General features: G+C 40.6%; 1 protein-coding gene across 1 annotated transcript in view; it reads left to right on the plus strand.

Moving 5' to 3' along the window:
• Sos1 (SOS Ras/Rac guanine nucleotide exchange factor 1) overlaps positions 1 to 22400 on the plus strand; it is a 91491-nt gene that overhangs the window by 33578 nt on the left and 35513 nt on the right. Inside the window, exons 3-10 of the mRNA XM_059248288.1 lie at positions 306 to 437; positions 1992 to 2156; positions 3634 to 3843; positions 6963 to 7106; positions 10492 to 10602; positions 10866 to 10964; positions 20325 to 20452; positions 21206 to 21861. Of these exons, the coding sequence (XP_059104271.1) occupies positions 306 to 437; positions 1992 to 2156; positions 3634 to 3843; positions 6963 to 7106; positions 10492 to 10602; positions 10866 to 10964; positions 20325 to 20452; positions 21206 to 21861 (1645 nt within the window). The remainder of the gene's footprint in view (positions 1 to 305; positions 438 to 1991; positions 2157 to 3633; positions 3844 to 6962; positions 7107 to 10491; positions 10603 to 10865; positions 10965 to 20324; positions 20453 to 21205; positions 21862 to 22400) is intronic.

Below are 22400 nucleotides of genomic sequence, written 5' to 3' on the forward strand. Positions count from 1 at the left end.
AATACATTGACAACCACAGGATTATTTAGTTATTTATTTATTTTGGTTTTTCAAGACAGGGTTTCTCTGTATAGCTTTGCGGCTGTCCTGGAACTCATGCTGTAGACCAGGCTGGCCTCGAACTCACAGAGATCTGCCTGCTTCTGCATCCCGAGTGCTGGGATTAAAGGCGTGCGCCACCACTGCCCGACTTTAGGGTTTTTTTTTGGAACCACAGGATTTTTAAAATTATGTTTACAGTGTAAATTATGTGATGAACTCTTTCATTTATTTGTTATTTAGTTGTTATTTTCTTATTTTCTAAGGAACGTGTTCAAAAAAGTTTCCCTCATCCAATTGATAAGTGGGCAATAGCCGATGCCCAATCAGCTATTGAAAAGAGGAAGAGGAGAAACCCTTTATCTCTGCCAGCAGAAAGAATTCATCATTTGTTAAGGGTAAGCTGGAATCCTGCTGTCTTGCTTTTGAATGGCAAAATAACTGCACAGTAAAACCCTTTTAAGTTTTCCAGGAATTCATGTTGCGGGAAGGGCAACATGGTTTAATGTAACTTCGTACCAATAGTAATACACAAATTGAAGAGATTTGGAAAAGTTAGATTGTGGATTTTGTTTACCCCAGGGGTTATAAAGTTTCTGTCTTGCTAGTCAGACCTTGTGTCCCGTAAAGCTTTTAAAATCTGTTAGCATTTTGTGTAGGAACTACAGTGAGACTGCAGTGGGGTCTGCATTGTTGGGGAACACAAGTTCCCCCAAGATTACTACCTACATTTAAGTCAATAGCTTTAATCTCCCCAGAACTAACAGAAAATGCCAAGAATCCTCATAGTGCCAGTTTTGTTTCTTACTGTGACAAATTAACATATACTACCTTATTAAAATATTTAAAACCTTAGTAAAAGTTTTTCTGTCATCACCACCCCCCACCCCAGCGCCTTATTGCCCACGATGGCCTTAGCCTGAGATTTGTGATCTTCCTGCCTCTTGTTGTTCAAATCTTAGATGGTCTTTAATAAAAAACCCAGAACCAGATATTGGGGTGAAAGCTGAAAGATCAGAGAAGCAGAACAGCCAGCCACTAGTTCTTACCTCTAGGAAATCCTCAGCCTAAAGAGAGTGAGTTCCTGTGTCCTCATGCCTTCTATACCTTTCTCTGTCCTGCCATATTACTTCCTGGGATTAAAGGCATGTGTGCTTCCCAAGCAAAGGCCTGAGATCTCAAGTGCTGGGATTAAAGGTGTATGCCACCACTGCCTGACCTCTATGTCTAATCTTGTGGCTGGTTCTGTCCTCTGATCCTCAGGCAAGTTTATTAGGGTACACAATATATCACCACAGCTTCTGCCTTACAAGTGCTGGGATTAAAGACCTGCACTGTTCTGCCTGACTGACTTTTATTTTCTCCTCTCGTTTAGAATTCTTTTTCCTTTAGGAACTTTTAGTCCCACAAAAAGAACATACTCTCTATGAAGTCTAATAATAGGACTATTTAATATGCTCAGTAGCACATTACATGATTTTTTTTTTTCATAGAAAGCCAAGAATGTGCCATAGGAGCCTAGGTTTCTTGGGAAAGTATTGAGGTGTAAGACTAATAGCTATTCCTGAATGCCAATATTACAGACACTTGTTTGGTAAGAAAGGTTTTGTGTAGTTCTCCCATGCAGTCCTGCCTGGTGACAGAGACCATGTGCTCCTGACTCCAGTCTTAAGACTTTCCTGCTCAGTGACATGGATTGCTCATGTACATGACAGGGACAGCTCTTCCTTTTCTTAGCTTGCTTTTTTTTTCAGTTCTGTGTGTGTGTTCTACATAAATAGGCATGCATCTACATTTCTAATGATTACACCAGTGAAACTTACATTATTAAATGCTGGTAATGACAAGCTTCAGTGAAAGTTAAGCCAAGTTGTATATTTTTTTATTTTTTAATCAGTATGTTAAGTTTACTGTATATGATGCTTAAACATGCTTTCCTTTTCATTTTTCAGGAGGTTCTGGGTTATAAAATTGACCACCAGGTTTCTGTTTACATAGTAGCAGTATTAGAATATATTTCTGCAGACATTTTAAAGCTTGTGGGGAATTACGTAAGAAATATACGGCATTATGAAATCACCAAACAAGACATTAAAGTGGCCATGTGTGCTGATAAGGTAAGAGCCTCGGTGCTTTATCCTTCAATTCTACGTATGATTTATTAGATGCTAGTACACTCTTTGGAAGGAATAGAGTTGTGTACTGCACTTTGTGTCGGGGGAGTATTTCTAGTAATCTAATAGCATGCATCCAGGTTGTACAGGATAAGTAGGAAAGTCGACACCCTAGATGCCTTCCCAGGAAAGAAGGTATTTTCTGATGGCACTCTATTGCACTTACTTCACACTCGTACATTCTCATTACCAAATCCACTTAGGTTTTAGTGTTTGTTCTTATAGAATGATCTAGAGTGAAATAAATGACCTGGTCTATAGAATTACAAGTGTTTTGATATTTTTAAATGGATAAGTACTTGGTTTTTATGATTACAAATTTGAAACTGGAATATAAAATGTTTGCTACTTTGTTTTAAATATGTGCGTGTGCGTGTGTGTGTGCGTGCGTGCGTGCGTGCGTGCGTGTGTGTGTGTGTGTGTGTGTGTGTATGCATGCTTACATGAGGTGATGTATACAGTACGCACGCAGGGACTCAAGACGCCAGACAGCGGCGTCAGATCCCCTGACCCTGAAGCCACAGGCAGTTCTGAAATGCCTGACATGGCTGCTGGGAACTGAAAGTGTAGTCTGTGTTCTTCTTAACCACTGAGCCATCTCTCCAGCCCTTTACCTTATTATAAGTAAAATATTGATGGGTATTTATTATGTGCTCTCACAGAAATGAGATACAGAAAAACATGTTAGAAGGGGCTGAGAAGTAGTTTAATTTGTAGAGTGCTTGCCTGGAATGTGTAATGCCCTGGGTTTGATTCCAGTACTGCATGAACTGCACATGGTGTGCAAGCTCATCATCTCAGCACTCGGATGTGGAGGCAGAAAGATCAGACATTGATGCTAACCTTGGCTACATAGTGAGCTTGTGGCTAGCTTCGGTCATATGAGACTATGTCTCTAAAGTTTCAAAATATTAAAAATCCTAACAAGGCGCCAGTGTTGTTGAAAGGTGACTTACATTGTAGCCTAAGGTGAAGTGTATTGTAGTTACACTTCAGAAGTCCAAAGGAACGGGAAGGATGAGTTACAACAGTAATAACTGTGAACTTCTTTAATGTATATGGGTGCTTTACCTGTGTGAATGTCTGTCACCATGCGCATGCCTGGTCTCCGTGGAGGCCAGAAGAGGGCATCAGATCCCCTGGCACTGGAGTTAAAGATTGTGAGCCACCATGGGAGCTGGGAATGGAGCCCAGGTCCTCTGAAGAGCACCAACTGTCCTTAACCACTGAGCCATCTCTTCTCTCCAGCCCAATTAAAAGAATTCTTAGGGACAGTTGTCCTCTGATTTCCACACACACACACATTATGGTATGTGTATGCCCTCTTCATGAAAGAAAAAAAAAGAATTTCTAGGGCATTTACCTCCAACTAGACTAGATTATTATTTTACTCTTTTGTTTTATATCTCTGACTACATAGGTATTGATGGATATGTTTCATCAAGATGTAGAAGACATTAATATCTTATCTTTAACTGATGAAGAGCCTTCCACCTCAGGAGAACAGACTTACTATGATTTGGTAAAAGCATTCATGGCAGAAATTCGACAATATATAAGAGAATTAAATCTAATTATAAAAGTTTTTCGAGAACCCTTTGTCTCTAATTCCAAATTGTTTTCATCTTATGTAAGTATATTTTATGCTATTTTTGCATGTGTTGTTAAATTTCACTTCAAATTTGAACTTACATAATTCATGACTTCTAATTTGACAGTTTTTTAAAGTTGTGGGACTTAAATTCATGATCACAAATAAAGTGCTATAGCAGTTTCAGGAGATTAAACATCAGAAATTGAAAGATGAAATCTAAAATAGACTAATTATGTAAGTGAAAAGAAATCATAATAATCCATTTATTTCAAGGAAGAAAGCCTCTTGTTTAGGTGGAAGATATTTTTGATTCAATTGACTCATTGGAGTCATTTAACTGATACTTATCAACAGCAGCTGTATTGTTGGACACCATATTTAGATGAGTAAGAAACAGTCCTCTAATTAGTGAGGACAAAGCTGTAAATGTAAAGTGCATTCAAGTGTGATGAGCATCGTAATAGAACTGTAACAGTGGTGTTATTGGGAGCATGAAGGAACTGGAATTTGGATGAGAGACTGTTCTGGATGGTGTCCATACTAATCTCACTAACCGAGAGAATGTTCAGTGATTTCTAAACCATGGCCACAGAGCCTGGTGACTGATGGGAACAGTGCTCCACAGGAGTGGGTTCTGGAGCTCAAGTTACAGCATGAGTGACTGTCAATAAAGGAGCAGGAGCTGAGGGGACAGCTCAGTGGCCAAGCTCTGGTCTAATGTGTGAGTGAGGCTCTGGGTTCAGTTCCACTACTACAAAAATTAAATAAAGAATTAGATGCTATAAGTTTATAAATATGCTAAGCACATTGAGTTAGTGTAAATGTAGGAAATGCATGGCATTTAAATTGTTTCATTAATTACTTTCAAAAAAAGAGTAAAGGAGAGACAAGGATATCTTAGACAAAATCAACAACCAAAACTTGCTGAATGGTGTTCAGTATCATTAATTATCAGAGAAATACAAATCAAAGCATAGTGAGATATTTCCACACACTTATTAGAAAGACTTAAAAAAAAAGTATCAGATACTGAGAAGAATGTGGAGTGACTGATTATGGGTTTGTAAAATTTCCATGTTACTTGTGAGATATAATTGGTAATATTTTAGAATTGCCTTTTCTGTAACACACTGCTACATTTTCTGACAATTCTATTAGTTTTTTGCTTAGAAGACCTAAAAACAAGTCCATACAGAATAGCAGCTTTATTTGTAATAGCTCAAAACTGTAAATAACTCGGTGCCTATCAAAAGTGAAGACATGGGGAGATTGTGATTTCGCCATAGAGTGGACAGCTACTCAGAGTAAAGAATGAAGTACTTGTACATACACCCAAGTAGGTGAATCTTGAGGACAGGTAGAGAAGCTGGACACACATGACAGATTTCCACTTACCAAATGTTCTGGAAAAGATAACTGTCTTGTAACAGGAAGGAGAACACTTATTTTCTGGCAGTGAGGATGGGGGGATTAATGCAGGTAAGACATAAGGGAACTGTTTAAAAATCTGTTTTGATTTTATTTTATATGTGATTGTTTTCCTGTGATGGCCAGAAGAGGGCATTGGGTCTCCTGGGACTGGAGTTGTAGATGATTATGAGCTGCCCTGTGGGTTCTGGGAACTGAACTCTGAAAGAGCAGCCAGTGCTCTTAACTGCTGAGCCATCTCCAGCCCCACAAGGAAGCTTTTTAAGACCAAAAAATGTGGACAGTGGCAGTGCTGATATTACAAAGAGGAATAACCACATACAATCTCAGCAAAAACACATTTAAAGTAGGTGTCTCTTACCGCATACAAAGCATTTCTCCAAATTAATTTGACAGAAATAAAAATCACTGTAAAATAGTAATCAATAGATGTTAACAGAACAGTATAAAATTATATGGTCTCAGAGACCACATTACAACTAACCTGTGCGAAATGACCGGTTGGTTTATTAATGCCGGTGTAATAACATTTCATCTGTTTACATGGAATGTCTAGAACAGGCAGCTGCACAGAGACAGAATGGAGAGCTGTGCTTGCAGGGACTGTAAATAAAACAGTGGGGCTGTTCTTGGTAATGAGTTTGTCTTTTGTGGTGATGACTTTAAGTTTTATTCTGAAACCACTGAGTGTACATTCTGTAAGTACATTTTATAGTGTACTTAAATGGTCCACACATAGGAATTTTATACATACTTAAAATATTCTTTTTGGTGAGATCTTATGCATTTATTTCTCTGTAATTTTTTTTTTTTTTTTTTTGGTTTTTCGAGACAAGGTTTCTCTGTGTAGCTTTGCGCCTTTCCTGGAACTCACTTGGTAGCCCAGGCTGGCCTCGAACTCACTGAGATCCGCCTGCCTCTGCCTCCCGAGTGCTGGGACTAAAGGCGTGCGCCACCACCGCCCGGCTTATTTCTCTGTAATTTAACCCTGTCATTGTCAAGATATAAGATACTTTCTTAGCCAGGCGGTGGTGGCGCACGCCTTTAGTCCCAGCACTCGGGAGGCAGAGGCAGGCGGATCTTTGTGAGTTCGAGGCCAGCCTGGTCTACAGAGCGAGATCCAGGAAAGGCGCAAAGCTACACAGAGAAACCCTGTCTCGAAAAAACAAAAACAAAAACAAAACAACAAAAAAAGATACTTTCTTGCCTTAGACAATTTCTTGAAGTCCCATCACACCCTCAGCATCCTCCCTCTGAAAATACCAGTTATTTCATGATATGTTAATCAACTCTCAATAGAAAAATTACACAGAAGACAAAAGAGTATCACAGTTTTGTTGAGTAGATTATTAAAATATTCCTTCATTTTTTTCCATTATGTGTCTGGATAAAATTATGTGTCTGGATAAAGTATAGTTTTCTTCATGTACTTCAACCAAAATATCACAACAGATTTAATGCAGAGACAGACAACAAGACCCTGTTGTTCTCTGGTAAACTGTGTTGAGGATTTGTAGAATATGAAGATGTTCTAAAAGAAAACGATTGACAGAGGCATGTATTTCTTAATTGTATATCACAAAAAAAAAGGAATTTTGAAGTGTTTTTTATTGTAAGTCATTAAAATTCCTCAATATATTAAACTTTAATTATAAAATGACTTTATTTACTAAAAAGATATCTTATTATACAACATGACTGAGTATTTCTTCCCCTTTTCTCCACAGGATGTAGAAAACATATTTAGTCGGATAGTGGACATACATGAACTTAGTGTAAAGTTACTGGGCCATATAGAAGATACAGTAGAAATGACAGATGAAGGCAGTCCCCACCCGTTAGTAGGAAGCTGTTTTGAAGACTTAGCAGAGGTAAGTAATACAATAGAGCAAAAGAAGTCTGTTTCTAAGTCTACATTTACATTAACATGGGCTCATAATTCCAATTCTAGCTCAAGTCACAGGTCATTCACTCATTTTTGCATTATTGCTCCTTTCCCATAGAGTCATTGTCAACACTGATTGTTATCAAACACAGAAAAAGTTGTCTTTCCCAGGTTCCCACATGAGTAACACTGCAGCCAATCCCCGTGTCTCACTGTGAGTCAAAGCTTGGCTGAGGGTCGGTCTCACTACTCATGGTTTCCTGCTTGGAGCACTGCTAGTTACTACTTGTGTGGCTCCAGGCAAGTTCCTTACACTTTGCTTCTCTCTATACATTTGTAAATAAGGATAATAACAATAACAGGACTCAAGATTTTTTGTGAAAATTAACATAACTTCCCTTCAATATTTGGCTAATTTCCTTACATAGTAAACCAACAACAATACTGAGCTTGTGGGAAAGACAGGAGAGAGAGGAGCTGGGGATGTAGCATGGAGACCTCTGTTCAGTCCTCAGGGCCATGTCAACTGGGTATGGTGGTGCGCACCTTGCAACCCTTTAGTCTCAGCAATGGGAGGTGGATGCAGGAGTATTGGAAGGTCCATGTCATTCTCAGCTACAGAGCAAGTTGGGTGCCAGGCTAAAGCTGTATGGGACGTCTTAGTTTGTTTCCTATTGCTGTGATAAAACACCATGACCAAAAGCCACTTGAGAAAAAGGTTTGTTTGGCTTACAGTTTACAGTGTATCATCAGGGGAAGTGGAGGCAGGCACTAAAAGACTACGGAGGGCAGCTGCTTACTTGCGGTCTCAGCTTGCTTTTTTAGAACCCAGGACCATATGACAGGGATGGCACCACCCACAGTGGACTTGGCCCTTCCACATCAATCATCAGTCCAGACCAATTGGTTGTGGGTATTTTCTCACTTGAGGTTCCCTCTTCTTATATGACTCAGTCTTGGGTCAAGTTGACAGAAAACTAACCAGCTCAGAATTCTGTTTCAGAAAAGAGACAGACAAAAACAGTGAGGTGTGTAGGAACCTCCAGGAAAATTCAGAAACTGGAAAAGAATGCTAGAAGAACTGCCTAGTACAAAATGACAGAAGAGGAACAGAATAAGACAGAGTTGTCTGCCAGGTAGTGGTGGAAGCACCTGGGAGGCAGAAGCAGGCTGATCTCTGAGTTCAAGGCCAGCCTGGTCTACAGAGTGAGTTCCAGAACAGCCAGGGAGGGCTATACAGAGAAACCCTGTCTCCAATAACAACAACAATAACAAAAAAGAGTTGTCCTTATTTGTAGTCACTATTTAGCAAATACAGAAAACTATACTACAAGAATTAGGTCAGTTCACTGTGGTAGCTTAGGAAAGATGAGCACTTGTGTGCTGTCACACTCGTTGGAATATAGAGCATCGAAGGCAAAGCTGCCGCCATGTGTTAGAAGATCTCAGAAGAAAGAGAACAGCTCTGCCTATAAAACACGGTGCAGGCTTCACAGCCTGAGCTTGGTCTGGGTAAGTTTCAGCCCTAGAGCTCAGTCTCTAGAACTGTGGTACAAAGAGAACTGACCCCTAAAAGTCCTCTGATGTGCACACACCTGTACATGCATACAGGTATACGATGATAATGATAATAATAACTATTATTATAAAAGCCTAACTAAAAGTTGTGACATTTAGGTTCATCCAGGATGTATGAGTAAACAGGAATACATAGTATGCTGTGTTTATGGATGGAAAAACCTCACTATTACATTCATGTTAGTAGCCAGTGTACAGCAAGTTGATCTTTAATGTCTAAGAATGAACCTGGGTTGTGCTGCAAATTCTAGGGTAGTCTGTGCTGGCTACACAGTGAGAGCCTGTCTTGAATCTCTCACCCACCCCCATGCCAGAAGAAAAGAGACAAGACCAATTTAGAGGAGCAGCAGACTGAGGAGACTCGCTCTATCATAAATTAAGATTTATTAAATAGTAATATCAGAGTATAGTGTTGCTACCAGTGTAGACACACACAGAGAGAATGGAATTGCAGAGTCTTGGCATTAATCGGTAGAGACAGCAGATTAATAATTAAAAAATGAGGAGTTGAACGAAGATGTCAGGAAGCACAAGGGCCTGAAGCATTACCTGCTCTATCGCAGCTCACGGTGACCAGAGCTCCAGTCTGAAGTGTTCTCAGACCTGGTGTTCTGTTAGATCTGAAGAAGTAGTTGAAAAGCAACACTAAGGGTAATTAATTAATACATAAAAACCATTTGTCTTATTCTTTCTCGCCTGCTGTGCCCTTCCACTTGTGTCTTGTAGACTTAGCTTTTATAGAAACGAACACCTGTTAGGATCTGAAGCTCTGTGTGTTTCACGTGTAGTAGAGGTCAGAGGACAGTCTGTGTAAGTCAGTTGTACCCTTCCACACTGTGGGTCCCAGGGACTGAACCGAGGTCACCAGGCGTGCTGACAGGCATCTTTACACACGGAGCTGTCCCTGTCCCTCCTAACAGCACTGGATTGAAGATGGGGAAGGTCCTGTTCCTCTTGCTAAAATTCTTATACCTACTCTGTTTCCTCTGCAATCATCAGTGCTCTTTTAGACCTAGCTAGGAGACCTTCACTTATTGATGACTGGTCATGTTAATAATGATGGTATTTTTTTTTTTCAGTTTGGATTGTTAGTTTTATGAAAACGGCAACAGAATTTTATTTAGATGATAAAAACTGTTACTTCTGATTTACAAAAAAAGGAAAGTAAACATCCAACACCAAAAAGTTTTTAGATTTATTTACTTTACGTATTTTGCCTGCATGTATGTGTGTATGTATCCCTGGTGCCCCTGGAAGCCAGAAGGCACCAGATACCCTGGAACTGGAGTAATGGGTGGTTGTGAGCCACTGTGAGGTGCCTGGGTCCTCTGCAAGAGCCACAAGTGGCCTTAGCTGCCGAGCCGTTTCTCTAGCCCACCACCATCTGAGAAATAAATACCTGGCGTCAGTATTCTAAATATTCATGTCTTACTTAGTCATACACATCTATTGTTTGTTGTTCAAGTGAAGCCATGCTGTTTTCTAGAACCAAGTCTGCCCTCTCTCTTAGGACAACTTTGAGTTCTCCTGGAATCCTTGACAGAGAAGTATCTTAGTGTACATTGATCCTATTACTTAGAAGAAAGAACTAATGTATTCTTTTACTTGAGAATATTAGATTTATTCTATTAAAATTATGCTAATCATTCAGTTTTCATTTGGAGTCTTTAAAAGAAATGTTTGTGTAGATATGTTCATAATTTAATCTTTTATATTTGAGGTGGTGAGTCATATTTTACCTTGGAGAAAGATTATTTCTGATTATTCTCGTTTTACTGTCCTGATTTTCTAAGGAGCTAGCATTTGACCCATATGAATCATATGCTCGGGATATTTTACGGCCTGGATTCCACGACCGCTTCCTGAGTCAGCTGTCAAAGCCTGGGGCGGCGCTTTATTTGCAGGTAGAGTGATTATCAAATCAAATTGCACAATGTCAGAAAAATAAGCTCTTTAAAAAAGTTAAGCCGGGCGGTGGTGGTGCACGCCTTTAATCCCAGCACTCAGGAGGCAGGGCCAGGCAGATCTCTGTGAGTTCGAGGCCAGCCTGGGCTATAGAGTGAGTTCCAGGAAAGGCGCAAAGCTACACAGAGAAACCCTGTCTCGAAAAACAAAAAAAAAATAAAAAGTTAAAAAAAAAATAAAGTGAAATCACTTCCTCTTGCAGTCCATAGGCGAAGGCTTCAAAGAGGCTGTTCAGTATGTTCTGCCGCGGCTGCTGCTTGTCCCCGTGTACCACTGTCTGCATTACTTTGAACTTCTGAAGGTAAGAAGTTCTCACTGGTGTTTACAAAGCATTCAGGGTCTTTTTTTTTTTTTTTGCCACTTCATTTGCAAATTATTATCTGAGCATCCACATACACTAGTGTATATTCATTTTCTTTGTCCAGCTGAGAAGCAATTGTAAGTAAATCTGCAGAAGAATAGCATGTTTATTTTATTTTTAATCATGTGGACGTTTTGCTTAGATGGGTGATTCTTTGAAAACAGTCATGTATGTCTGCATCCAGGTCTCCATCTGGGGACCTCAGTAGTCGCAGGGACTCTCATCAGAGACCCAGTGGGAAAATAAGGCTAAAGTAGGACTTAGTTCAGTAGATTTTCACAGTCAGTTCTGCAGTTATATCTGCTGAACCCACTGCTGTTAGTTTAGAAGCAGTGAATTTGTACGCTAGTAAAAATTCTCCAATTGATCATAGTTAAAATATTAAGAAGTAATGCAATTCTAAAGGATTAAGTAGCCACGTAAATCTGTAAAGTTTATTAATTTATAAATAAAAACAAGAAGCTTCGATGAGGATTTGAAAGGCTATAAAATCTGAGCGGCTTAATAAGAACAATGAAGGGCTAGCAAGATGAAACTGTGGCTGGCACTTGTCACACAGCCTGGCAAGTTGAGTTTAATCCCAGGAGCTCACAGAAAGGTGGAAAGAGAGAACCAGTGCCACCAAGTGGTCCCTGACCTCCATGTGCATGAATGCCTGTGCATGTGCACACATCCACACAGGTACGCATGCACGCGCACAAAAAATTAAGGGACAGAGAGGTACCTTAGCGTTTGCCTCTCTTCTAGAGGACCTGGCTTTAGTTTCTAGCACCCACACTGGACAGCTAACAAGCCACCTGTAACTACAGCTTCAGGAAGAGCCAGTGCCTTCGCTGGCCTCTCTGGGTACATGCACACACATAGCATATACTCACAGGCACACAAACACACACACACATAATTCAAAATAGCTTTTTAATGAAAAGAGTTAGTTGGTTATAGTTGCTCTTACCTGTAAGTCCAGCACTTGAAGCTGTTGTGAGTTCAGGCAGCTGTGGGCAACAGAGTTCAACTTTATCTCAAAACAATCAGAAAGGCCAGTGAGATTGTGCTTGCCACCAAGCCTAATTACTTGAGTTTGACTCCTGGGACCCACATGGTGTAAGGAGAGAACTGACTTCTACAAGTTACCCTCTGACCTAGCTACGCAAGTGCACACACTCTAAAGAAATAATTTTTTTTTTTTTTTTGAAGAATGCTATTTAAAATAACCTGGGTATAGTGAACCAAACCTCCAGTACCTGCATTTGAGAGACTGAGGCAAGTGGATTACTATGAATTTGAGGCCAGGCAAGGCTATATAGAGAATTCTAGGCCAAACTGGGCTACAGTATGAGACCCTGTCTTGTGGGGTGGAAGGATGATTTTCATTATACAGATAATTAAGATTTCCAAAAATTATAGCTGTGGTAATCGAATTTTAAGACTATCCTTTAGGACTTTAGGATTTAACATTTTTCTACTGATTTAAGAACGTGTAGCCCTGAATCATATTATGACTTACATAACATTGCAAAGTGAACAGTATGTGGGTAGTACACAGAAGGGAAACTAATTGACCCACAGACTTGTCTTTTGTTCCATTCTGATTCTTTCAGCATGAATGCACTGCTTGTATTCTTATTTATTTTGCATGTGCATACATAAGTAAACGCACACAGATGCGCACAGTGTATGTGAGGCCAGAGGACAACTTGGAGAGTTGGTTCCCTCCTTCCACCAGGTGGGTCCTGGTGATGCAACCTAAACATGACTACCTGTCAAGCCTCCTTGCCAGCCTCACTTGTACTTCAGTTTGTGTTTGTTGGTGTGCTGTTCAGCTTATTTTCACTGAGCAGAATTTTCAAGGTGTATTACTGTATATTGTGTGAGTAGGTGCTGCCTATTTGTGTGTGTGACAGAAGTCATCATTGGGTGTCTTCATCAGTCACCACCTTGTTTGGAGGTGTCTAACAATGTCTATTATTGAACTAGAATGTGCCAATCCAGCTAGTATTGCTGGCCAGCCATTTTTAGAGGTCTGCCTGTCTCCACCTCACCAATGGGTTTTTGTTTGTTCGTTTATTTATTTTTTTTTTTTTGAGATGGAGTCTCTTTGTAGCTCTGGCTGTCCTGGAATTTAATACATACACCAGGCTGGCCACAAACTCACAGAAATCTGCCTGCCTCCACCTCCACCTCCGCCTCTGCCTCCGCCTCCCAAGTTCTCGGCTTGAAGGTGGGTGTGTAGTGTCTGACTGTCAGTGGGCACTGGAGACCTGACCTCAGGTCCTCACACTTGCACAGCAAACCCTTTAGCAACTGAGCATCTTCCCAGCTGCTCAGGTTCTGTTTTGAGATGCTGGTGCCATGAAACAATCTAAGTAAATGGAGTAATGAGCAGTATACACTACCATATTAAAAGCCCTGCAAAATTGTATAATACAGTAGTATATTTGTAACTCACTTAGGGAAGCTACAGGAGAGGTTCTGATGTTCAGTCAGCCAAAAGAGACACACACACACACACACACACACACACACACACACACACACACACAGGAGATTCTAATTTTTTTCTCTTTGGGGGAATTGTTACTCCCAAATGTCCATCTATACTTGGTAATTCTGGAGACAGAACTAATTGCGTGAGATCAGGGCAGATGGAGGTACCAAATGCTAAGATTTGAGGAGCAGTTGGACCCTAACCATAATTTATCTGTATATTGGGTGGGTTTGGGGATCTTGTAGACATTGAAGTCTTCCTGCCAGCAAACTGTGTGGCTAGAGAAAAGTCACCTTACTTTCTTGAGTCCTGGTTTCCTTTTTATAGAATGCTTATTTCCCTGGGTAGCACCATCAGCTTAAAACACTGAATTTTAAAGGTCACTTCATATAAACACTTAAGTATTTTCATCACTAGAGATGTTTCTTATTGTCCTTAACATGTTTCCCCCACTTTTCCCACCTTCCTGCCTGTCCATATCTCTGATTTTCTTCTGTATTCACAGTCTTTATTGGCCAGCTTGGATCCCATCCATGACAGCAATTTTGATTCTTTTCTCTCCCTTATTGGCAGCACCTCATGATTTAACATCAGAATTGAATCTGTGCTCAGCAACATGTGTCCATTCACAGTGTTATCACCTTCATATCACTTGAATAGACACAATAGCCCCTTCCCTATATGGTCTTTGTGCTTCCTTGAACTCTCAGATCGAAAGGTACAATTGGTTCCCTGGCACTTGCAACAGGAAGTCTGAATTCTTGAGCTTCGCTGCTTGCTAGCTCTTAATTTCATCTCAGGAGTTAGTCCTGCCCACGAGCTTCAGCCGCCCTGGCTGTGCCGGTTCGGTGCAGGGCCGCGTGCCCTAGCTGTGCCGGTTCGGTGCAGGGCCGCGTGCCCTGGCTGTGCCGGTTCGGTGGCTATGCCGGTTCGGTGCAGGGCCGCATTGGTTTCCTGTGTGTCCCACTGGCCTGGTGGAATTCCTCCTTCTCTAACTTTTAATCGGCTCCCTCCAGAACATCCCTTCGTTCCCTGGGCTTCTCTGTCCACCAACCTGACTGTCTCCAGAACTCTTTCTAGAGTGAGTCTGCCTCATCTTCAGACAGTGTGATCCTTGAGAAATAGAACAAAGCCATGCCTTTGAATTCTCATGCCTAGCCTAGTACTTGACATTTAAATCATTCATTAAATGCTTGTTAAATGAGTAGCAAAAATAAGTATTTTCTTAGAATTCCTGTCAATGTGTTGTGTTGTATTTTAAAAGAAATTTAATTATAAATTTTATGTGTACATGTTTATCTGGGGAACTTAGAATGCCTTAAACTTTACAAATTCATAGGGTAAAATGTGCTGGTATTAGCATAATACTGTTAGACTCAGAAATAGAGTAATTTGGTGGTTCCTAGAGGTTGGGGACATTGGGAAATACCTGTCAATGGATATAAAATTTCAGTTAGAAAGAAAGAATTAGGATTAATTGAAATATGATTAAAATGAATTTAATAAGCTCACTCAGGAAATATTAAAGCACACAGATGTGAGAAATTAAGCTAAGGGCTTTGCCTAACTTCTAGTTAGTTCACTAACACGAGTTGCCTAGATAATGGAGGAAGATAAGGAAAATGAAAGAGACTTCTGACCTCATCAGAACTGAAATTTGCTGGAGCTCTGCTCTTGTATAAACTCGCTCTTTTAAGCCCTTCTCTTACTGGAAGAGTTTTGTCACATTCCTCCAGTCAAATGACCTTGGTGGCCAGCTGCTCAGGGCCTGTTCGCTTATTGTGACTGAGACTGCAATTCCTCTGTGAACTTGGAAAAGGTGGCGTCACCTCTAGATGAACGCATATATGACTACAACATTATAGCCCACTCTAAAAGCTGAGGGAAATTGTAATTGAGACCAGATCCCCTTAAGCATTAGCTAGGGCTAGTCCCCATTAACATAGTCCTCCTGTCTCTGAGGGCTCCGGTGAATTCCTCACTGGATTGAGTCTTTTCTCATGACAGGAAGAATAAATTCAAGAGATCTATTTTAGTCTAGTGTAGCACATGCTTCAGGATCCAGGGCCTGGAACAAAGATGGGAGGCTAGCCTCGGCTACAAAATAAGATCTTACCTCAAAATGAAAAATACATACATACATATATACATACATACATACATATGAGAGTGTGTGTACATTATGGTGAGTACAGCAAATAATAATGTTGTCAGTTTTGAAAATTTCTGTGAGTAGATTCTAAGAATTTACACCTGAGAAAAATATTTGGAAGTACATATTGTTAAACATCTTATTTTTATCAAGCACCTTGGTGTATACCATAAATATATACAGTTTTTACTTGTCAATTAAAAAGTAAATTTTTTCAATTAAAAATTTTTTATTAAGCTTTTATTTTTGATCATGCAAATGTGTATGTGTGAGTGTGTGTCTGTGTGTGCTGTGAGTGCAGATGCCCTCAGAGGCTAGCATTTTAAACCCCCTGGATCTGCAGTCACAGACAGTTGTGAACCTCCTGGAGTGGATGTCAGGAATCAAACTTGGGTCCTCTGGAAGAACAATGTGTACACTTAATCACTGAGCCATCTTTCTGACCTAAAGTTTTACTAATTTTAATACTACTCAAATTCAAAACATTATTTCCACCAAACTAGACCGTCAGTCCTTAGACCTGTTGACAAGCTGGAGACATTAAAGACTTCCTTCTGCACTCGTGAAGCCATCTGCTCCCATAACGTGATTCTCCTCTATGAAGCTTTGTTTGCTTTATTAAACCAAATTAGACTGGATTGTTAGGACTAATTATAATGACCAAGATTCTGAATATTAACAAAGTGGTTCAACAAAATAACTTTAATTAATATCCTGGAGAATTACCCCCATTCTCTTTGCAATATGCTGGGTCCATGTAACTTAAGGGAAAGTAAGTTTCTTTCATTTTAAAAATCAGGTTAAAGTCTGTTATGTGTAGTATGTACGCACTAATATTTTCTAAGGCTGACAGCAGACTATAAACTTAGTGGCTGAAAACAACAGTACTTTATTCTTCTGCTCTGGAGGCTGAACTCAGGAGCTGACAAGGCCTGCATCTTGGAAGGGTCTAGGGAAGAGTCCTCTCTTGACTCTGAGGAGGCAGCCATGCAGGGTTCTCCTTGGCTTCACAGGTAACCTCACTCGAGGCTTTGCCAACTCTCCCTGCCTCATGTCCATCACTTCCCATTCTTTGTGTCAGCGTCCAGGCCTCCCTTTCCTTAATACAGAGTCTCCAGATTAGTGGATTTAGGGTTCAGTCGTAATCTAGCATGACCTCATTGGATTAAACCTGCAAAGACCCTAGTTCTAAATAGGTAACTTTTCATGTCATTTCAGTTCATTGGGTGCATTAGTGAAAAAGTCTTTGGACTGACAGTCATGAGCAGTCATGAACCTGCCTATTCACTTAAGTAAATGGTATTCATTTTATATTATGTTGAAGAAAAGTAGTTTCTAGAAATAAAATCATTAATTCATCTGTTCCTTTTTAAAAGGGAAGCCATTCTAGTGATTCTGTGTTTACTAATAACCTGAACTCGTAAAATTATACACTGTGGAGGTGGGGAAAGGGATGTAACTCAGTAGTAGAATGCTTGCCTACTATGCACAAGGTCCTGGGTTCAGTCCCCAGTACCACAAACCCAAGAACCTCAAAATTAAGTACCATGTACAATTTATTTTGTGTTAAAATAATGAATTCTTGTTCTTCAGAATATTTCTGTGAATATTGTTTTTGTTTTTGGTTTTTTGAGACAGGGTTTCTCTTTGTGGCCTTGCTGTCCTGGATCTTGCTCTGTAGGCCTGGCTGGCCTCGAACTCACAGAGATCTGCCTGGCTCTCCTCCTGAGTGCTGAGACTAAAGGCGTGTGCCACCACTGCCAGGCTTATCCTTTTCCTTTGACAGCTCTTTTATACCATCTGTCTTGTAGGATTTCCTGGGAGCTCCATTGTACATGCATTATACCTCAGTAACTACTTTGCTTCTTTCTGTTAGTAAGGGGGTCAGGAGTAGATGTGAACAAGCCTTACTCTTTAGCCCAGGCTGGCATAAAGCTTACTCTGGAGCCCAGCTAGCCTTAAAGTTGTGGTGATCCTTCTGCCTCAGACTCCGAGTGCTCTATTAGTTGAGCTACCACACCTGGCTTCCCCACTGCTTCTTTCTGAGGAACCAAAAAGTAAACAAGAGTATGAGTGGCTCCTTTCCTGTGAAAAGATACATTTTATCATCTGTGTAGGACATGCACATCCCCACTGTGCTTTAGAATATGGTTCCTTAGATGACATTCAGTGTCTGTGGGACATAATCTTAGTGGAGAGAGTGCACTTGATGGCTGCGTTTGCAGTGTTGGTACCAGCCACCCATGGACCGTAGCGGGAGATGCTTCTGCTCTTACTTCTATATGAACGACTACTGCTTTGTTTCTGTGGCAACAGTAAGCCATCTCTTTAAGGATAATTAGCTTCAATTATTTTGCATCGTTTCCCAGTTTAAATGAATGTAAATAAAAAGAAAAGAATGCACATACAGAAAGGTCATTATTAGTTGGGTGTGGTGACTATACACCTTTAATCCCAGCATTTGGGAGACAGGCTGATAGATTCTCTGTGAGTTTGAGGCCACCCTAATCGACATAGTGAGACTTCTCAAAAAAAAAAAAAAAAAAAAAAAAAGTCTTTATTATGCTGAAATGTTGGATGCTTGCCTGTTAACTATGAAGGCAAAAAGAACACTGAAAGTATTCCATCAGGAAACTTTATGGAGATGGAGCTATGCTAACAGTGCTCTGCTAGCACTAGGTTCCAGTCCCAGCACTGTGGGAGCCGGGCATGGGGTCCCAAACCCTAAGGGGAGGCAGGAGGATCGAGAGTTGAAAGCCAGCTGAAGGCACACAAGACCCTGTCCCAGAAAAAGGAAGAAAAAGGGGAAAAGTAATGTTGGGTTGTGGTTTTAAAAAATACTAATAGTGGCGAGATGGCTCAATGGTTAAGATCTACTGCTCTTCCAGAGGACACCTGTTCAGTTCCCAGTACCCACATGCCAGGTGGTAACTGTCTGTACTCGAGTTCCGGGGGATATGACATCCTTTCTGGTCTCCAAGGCACATGATGCACAGACATACATGCAGACAAAACACCCACACACATAAAATAAAAACACAAGCGGTATTTTTCATATGCCAATGTATTCCTTATGCAAAATGCAAGTTAAATTATACATAAAAAGACTGAAACATGAAACATTTTTTGAAAAGAAAATCAAATGATCACAGTTTTTTCTTGTATATGCTTTATATTAGAATTTTGTACATTAGGTATATAAAATACTAAGGCCAGGAGCTGGAGAGATGGCGCAGTAGGTGAGACTACTTGCTGCTCTTCCAGAAGACAGGAGTTTAGTTCCCAACATCCATGTTGGGTGGTTCAGAAACACCTGTAACACCAGCACCCCCATCTGACCTCTGAGGGCACTGCACTCACACGTATAAGTACACACACACACACACACACACACACACACACACACACACAAACACACACACATACTTAAAAATAGATCTGTACTTGGGACAAAATACAGAGGAAACAATATTCTGTCTAGTTGTCAAATCTTGCTCTGTATGCTACTGACTTGAATGTCTCTACATTTTTAAGGACTGTTTTTGTACATTTATTCATTTATTTATGTAGGGGGATGAGCAGAGGGATGGGGGCACATGTTTTTGGAGATCAGAGAACAACCTAAGGGAGTCAGTCTTCTCCTACTGTGTGGGTCCTTGAGATTGAACTGAGGTCATCAGGCTTGGCAGCAGCTTGACTTGCTAAGTGATCTTGCCAGCCTTCAACTTTATTTTTTTATTCTACACTTAAGACTATCTCTGTGTGCCAGGCAGTGATGGTGCACGCCTTTAATTCCAGAACCCGGGAGGCAGAGCCAGGCAGATCTCTGAGTTCGAGGCTAGCCTGGTCTACAGAGTGAGTTCCAGGACAGCCAGAGCTGTTACACAGAGAAACCCTGTCTGGAGGGTGGAGGGTGTGGACATCTCTGTGCTTGGCGCCATGCTAAGTCCTATGGAGTCAGAAGCAGCTCTGTGCTGTTTCTTTTCAGGACTGAGTGCCGAGTGCATACATGTTCCTTCACACCGAGAACCAAGAACCTGGTAACAGATAATAATGAGACACATTCTGGAGCTCAGACTGACCTCAGACTCCCAAGTGCAAGAATTACATGCATGTGCTACCAAACCTTGTAGAAACAGCGAGAACTGCTTTTTTCTTCAGGGACAGTTTCTTGGGTATCTGAGGCTGCCTCTGCCTGCTAAGTACTGGGATTACAGATATCTGCTAACATATCTGCTTTATATGATGTCAGAGAATAGAACTTGGGGCTTTATGTGTGCTAGGTAAACACATTACCAGCTATATCCTCAGCCCAGAAAAATACTTCAGAAATAAAGTTAGAGGCTGGAGAGATGGCTCCATTTTTAGAACACTTACTTGTTGCTCTTGCAGAGGATGCAGGTTCAGCTCCCAGCACCCACATAGTGGGCTACGACCACCTGCAACTTCAGTACTAGGCATCTGACATTTTCTTCTGACCTTCATAGGCATGAAGCACACATGTAGTACATGTTCATATATGCAGGCAAAACATTCATACACATAAAATCTAAAAAAATGTGTTTATAGAACATTTCAATTACTGAAGTAGAAAAAGCTGAATGAATGTGACTTTTACCCTTAAATAAAGTGAGGTCATTGTTTTGCCCTTTGGACTTCACAGCAGTTAGAAGAAAAGAGTGAAGATCAAGACGATAAGGAATGTGTGAAACAAGCTATCACAGCTCTGCTTAACGTCCAGAGTGGCATGGAAAAAATATGCTCCAAAAGTCTGGCGAAGCGAAGACTGAGGTGAGTATTTTCCCTTTAAACCCTCTTCCTTTCTGTCCTGAAGGCTGTGGCATAAATCAGGGCCTTAGCTCCCTCCTCAAGTAAACAATGGAGAAAACGGTGTGAGTGACAAGCTTGCTCTTTCACAGGAAGTGACATCAAAGCCAGGAGAATTTGTTATTGTTTGAAAAACCTTTCATATTTGTGCATTTTCCCTGCATACTCCCAGACAAGAGCTCCTGAGGAGCAGCTGGTGAGCTGAAGGAGACAGAGCAAAGGTGACGGGTAGATGCACCCCAGCGTCACTGTTATGTCAGTCAGACTAGAAGGTGTTTGCTAGATTAGTTAGGGACTATATAACTCGGGACATTAATTCAGGTAGCAGGTCTTCTGCTTTCTTATTTATAATGTGCCGTATGCTCTTATCTTTCCGTCTTGTTCCTTTAAAAACACAATTTACTTTCATCTATTTTTTTTTTTAACTGCATTGGGCTACTTTTTGATATCTGTCTTTCTAAATATTTAGTACCCAGGCAGAAATAATCATTTTGTACCTGTATTTATATAGTTGGATATCACTGTTATTTTTATAACTGTGAGAAAAATGTCTGTGCTGTTGTAATTTCCAGAGTTGTATGATTACATATATTATAGTTAGGGAGTTAGTAAGCACCGTGTCAGCAATGTTTCAAGTTCTGTTTTACCCTGCCACCTTATCTGCGTGAACTGTAGGTTCTGTCTCTGTGTACTAATAGTGTCTCTTCCTTCACCCAGTGAGTCTGCATGTCGATTTTATAGCCAGCAAATGAAGGGAAAGCAACTAGCCATCAAGAAAATGAACGAGATTCAGAAGAATATTGATGGTTGGGAAGGCAAAGACATTGGACAGTGTTGCAATGAGTTCATAATGGAAGGAACTCTTACACGTGTAGGAGCCAAACATGAGAGACACATATTTCTCTTCGATGGCTTAATGATTTGCTGTAAATCAAATCACGGGCAGCCAAGACTTCCTGGTGCTAGCAATGCAGAATATCGTCTTAAGGAAAAGTTTTTTATGCGAAAGGTACAAATTAATGATAAAGATGACACCAGTGACTACAAACATGCTTTTGAAATAATTCTGAAAGATGGAAATAGTGTTATATTTTCTGCCAAGTCGGCCGAAGAGAAAAACAACTGGATGGCAGCCCTGATATCTTTGCAGTACCGGAGTACCCTGGAGCGAATGCTCGATGTGACCATGCTGCAGGAAGAGAAGGAGGAGCAGATGAGGCTGCCTAGTGCTGATGTGTACAGGTTTGCAGAACCAGACTCTGAGGAGAATATTCTGTTTGAAGAGAACATGCTGCCCAAGGCTGGGATTCCAATTATCAAAGCAGGGACTGTGATTAAGCTGATCGAGAGGCTCACATACCACATGTATGCAGGTAAGAGACAGGAAATCTTTGATTGTCTTTCTCTGCTCAAGCTGATTGATTTGATGGGTGCGTTATGATGCCTGTAATAAAAAACTAACAGCAGGCAAAGACTTCTGACAGAGAATATAAAACCATCACTCTATTTCTCCAAGTCTTTACTTCTCTACCTTATTGACAACCATTATTTTAAACCTAGACTCATAGTTGAAGAGAAAGGTCACTAGTCTGAAGTTATCCAGTAAAAAGCAGTAGGACAGGATGAAGCATCAACGTGAGTGTCTAAAAAGTGTCTGCCCTGTGTTACTGCTTTTCTTATTCTGTCACTGGGCTCCAAACTAAGTGGTATTTTAAATAGTCACCCATCATCAGAGTTGTGCTGCTGGCAGAAATATATACAGTCTTGCCTTTTCTTAGTCTGCATTCCTATACATATTTAGGAAATCCGGAAACCATTTTCAGTTTTCTGTTCTTTGTTGTTACTTATGCAAACAGAAGACAGACCAGTCTGAACAACCTAGAAAGATACTAGGCAGGATTCAATACAGCAG

Source organism: Peromyscus eremicus, chromosome 22 (genome assembly GCF_949786415.1).
Source record: "Peromyscus eremicus chromosome 22, PerEre_H2_v1, whole genome shotgun sequence".
Lineage (NCBI taxonomy): Eukaryota > Metazoa > Chordata > Mammalia > Rodentia > Cricetidae > Peromyscus > Peromyscus eremicus.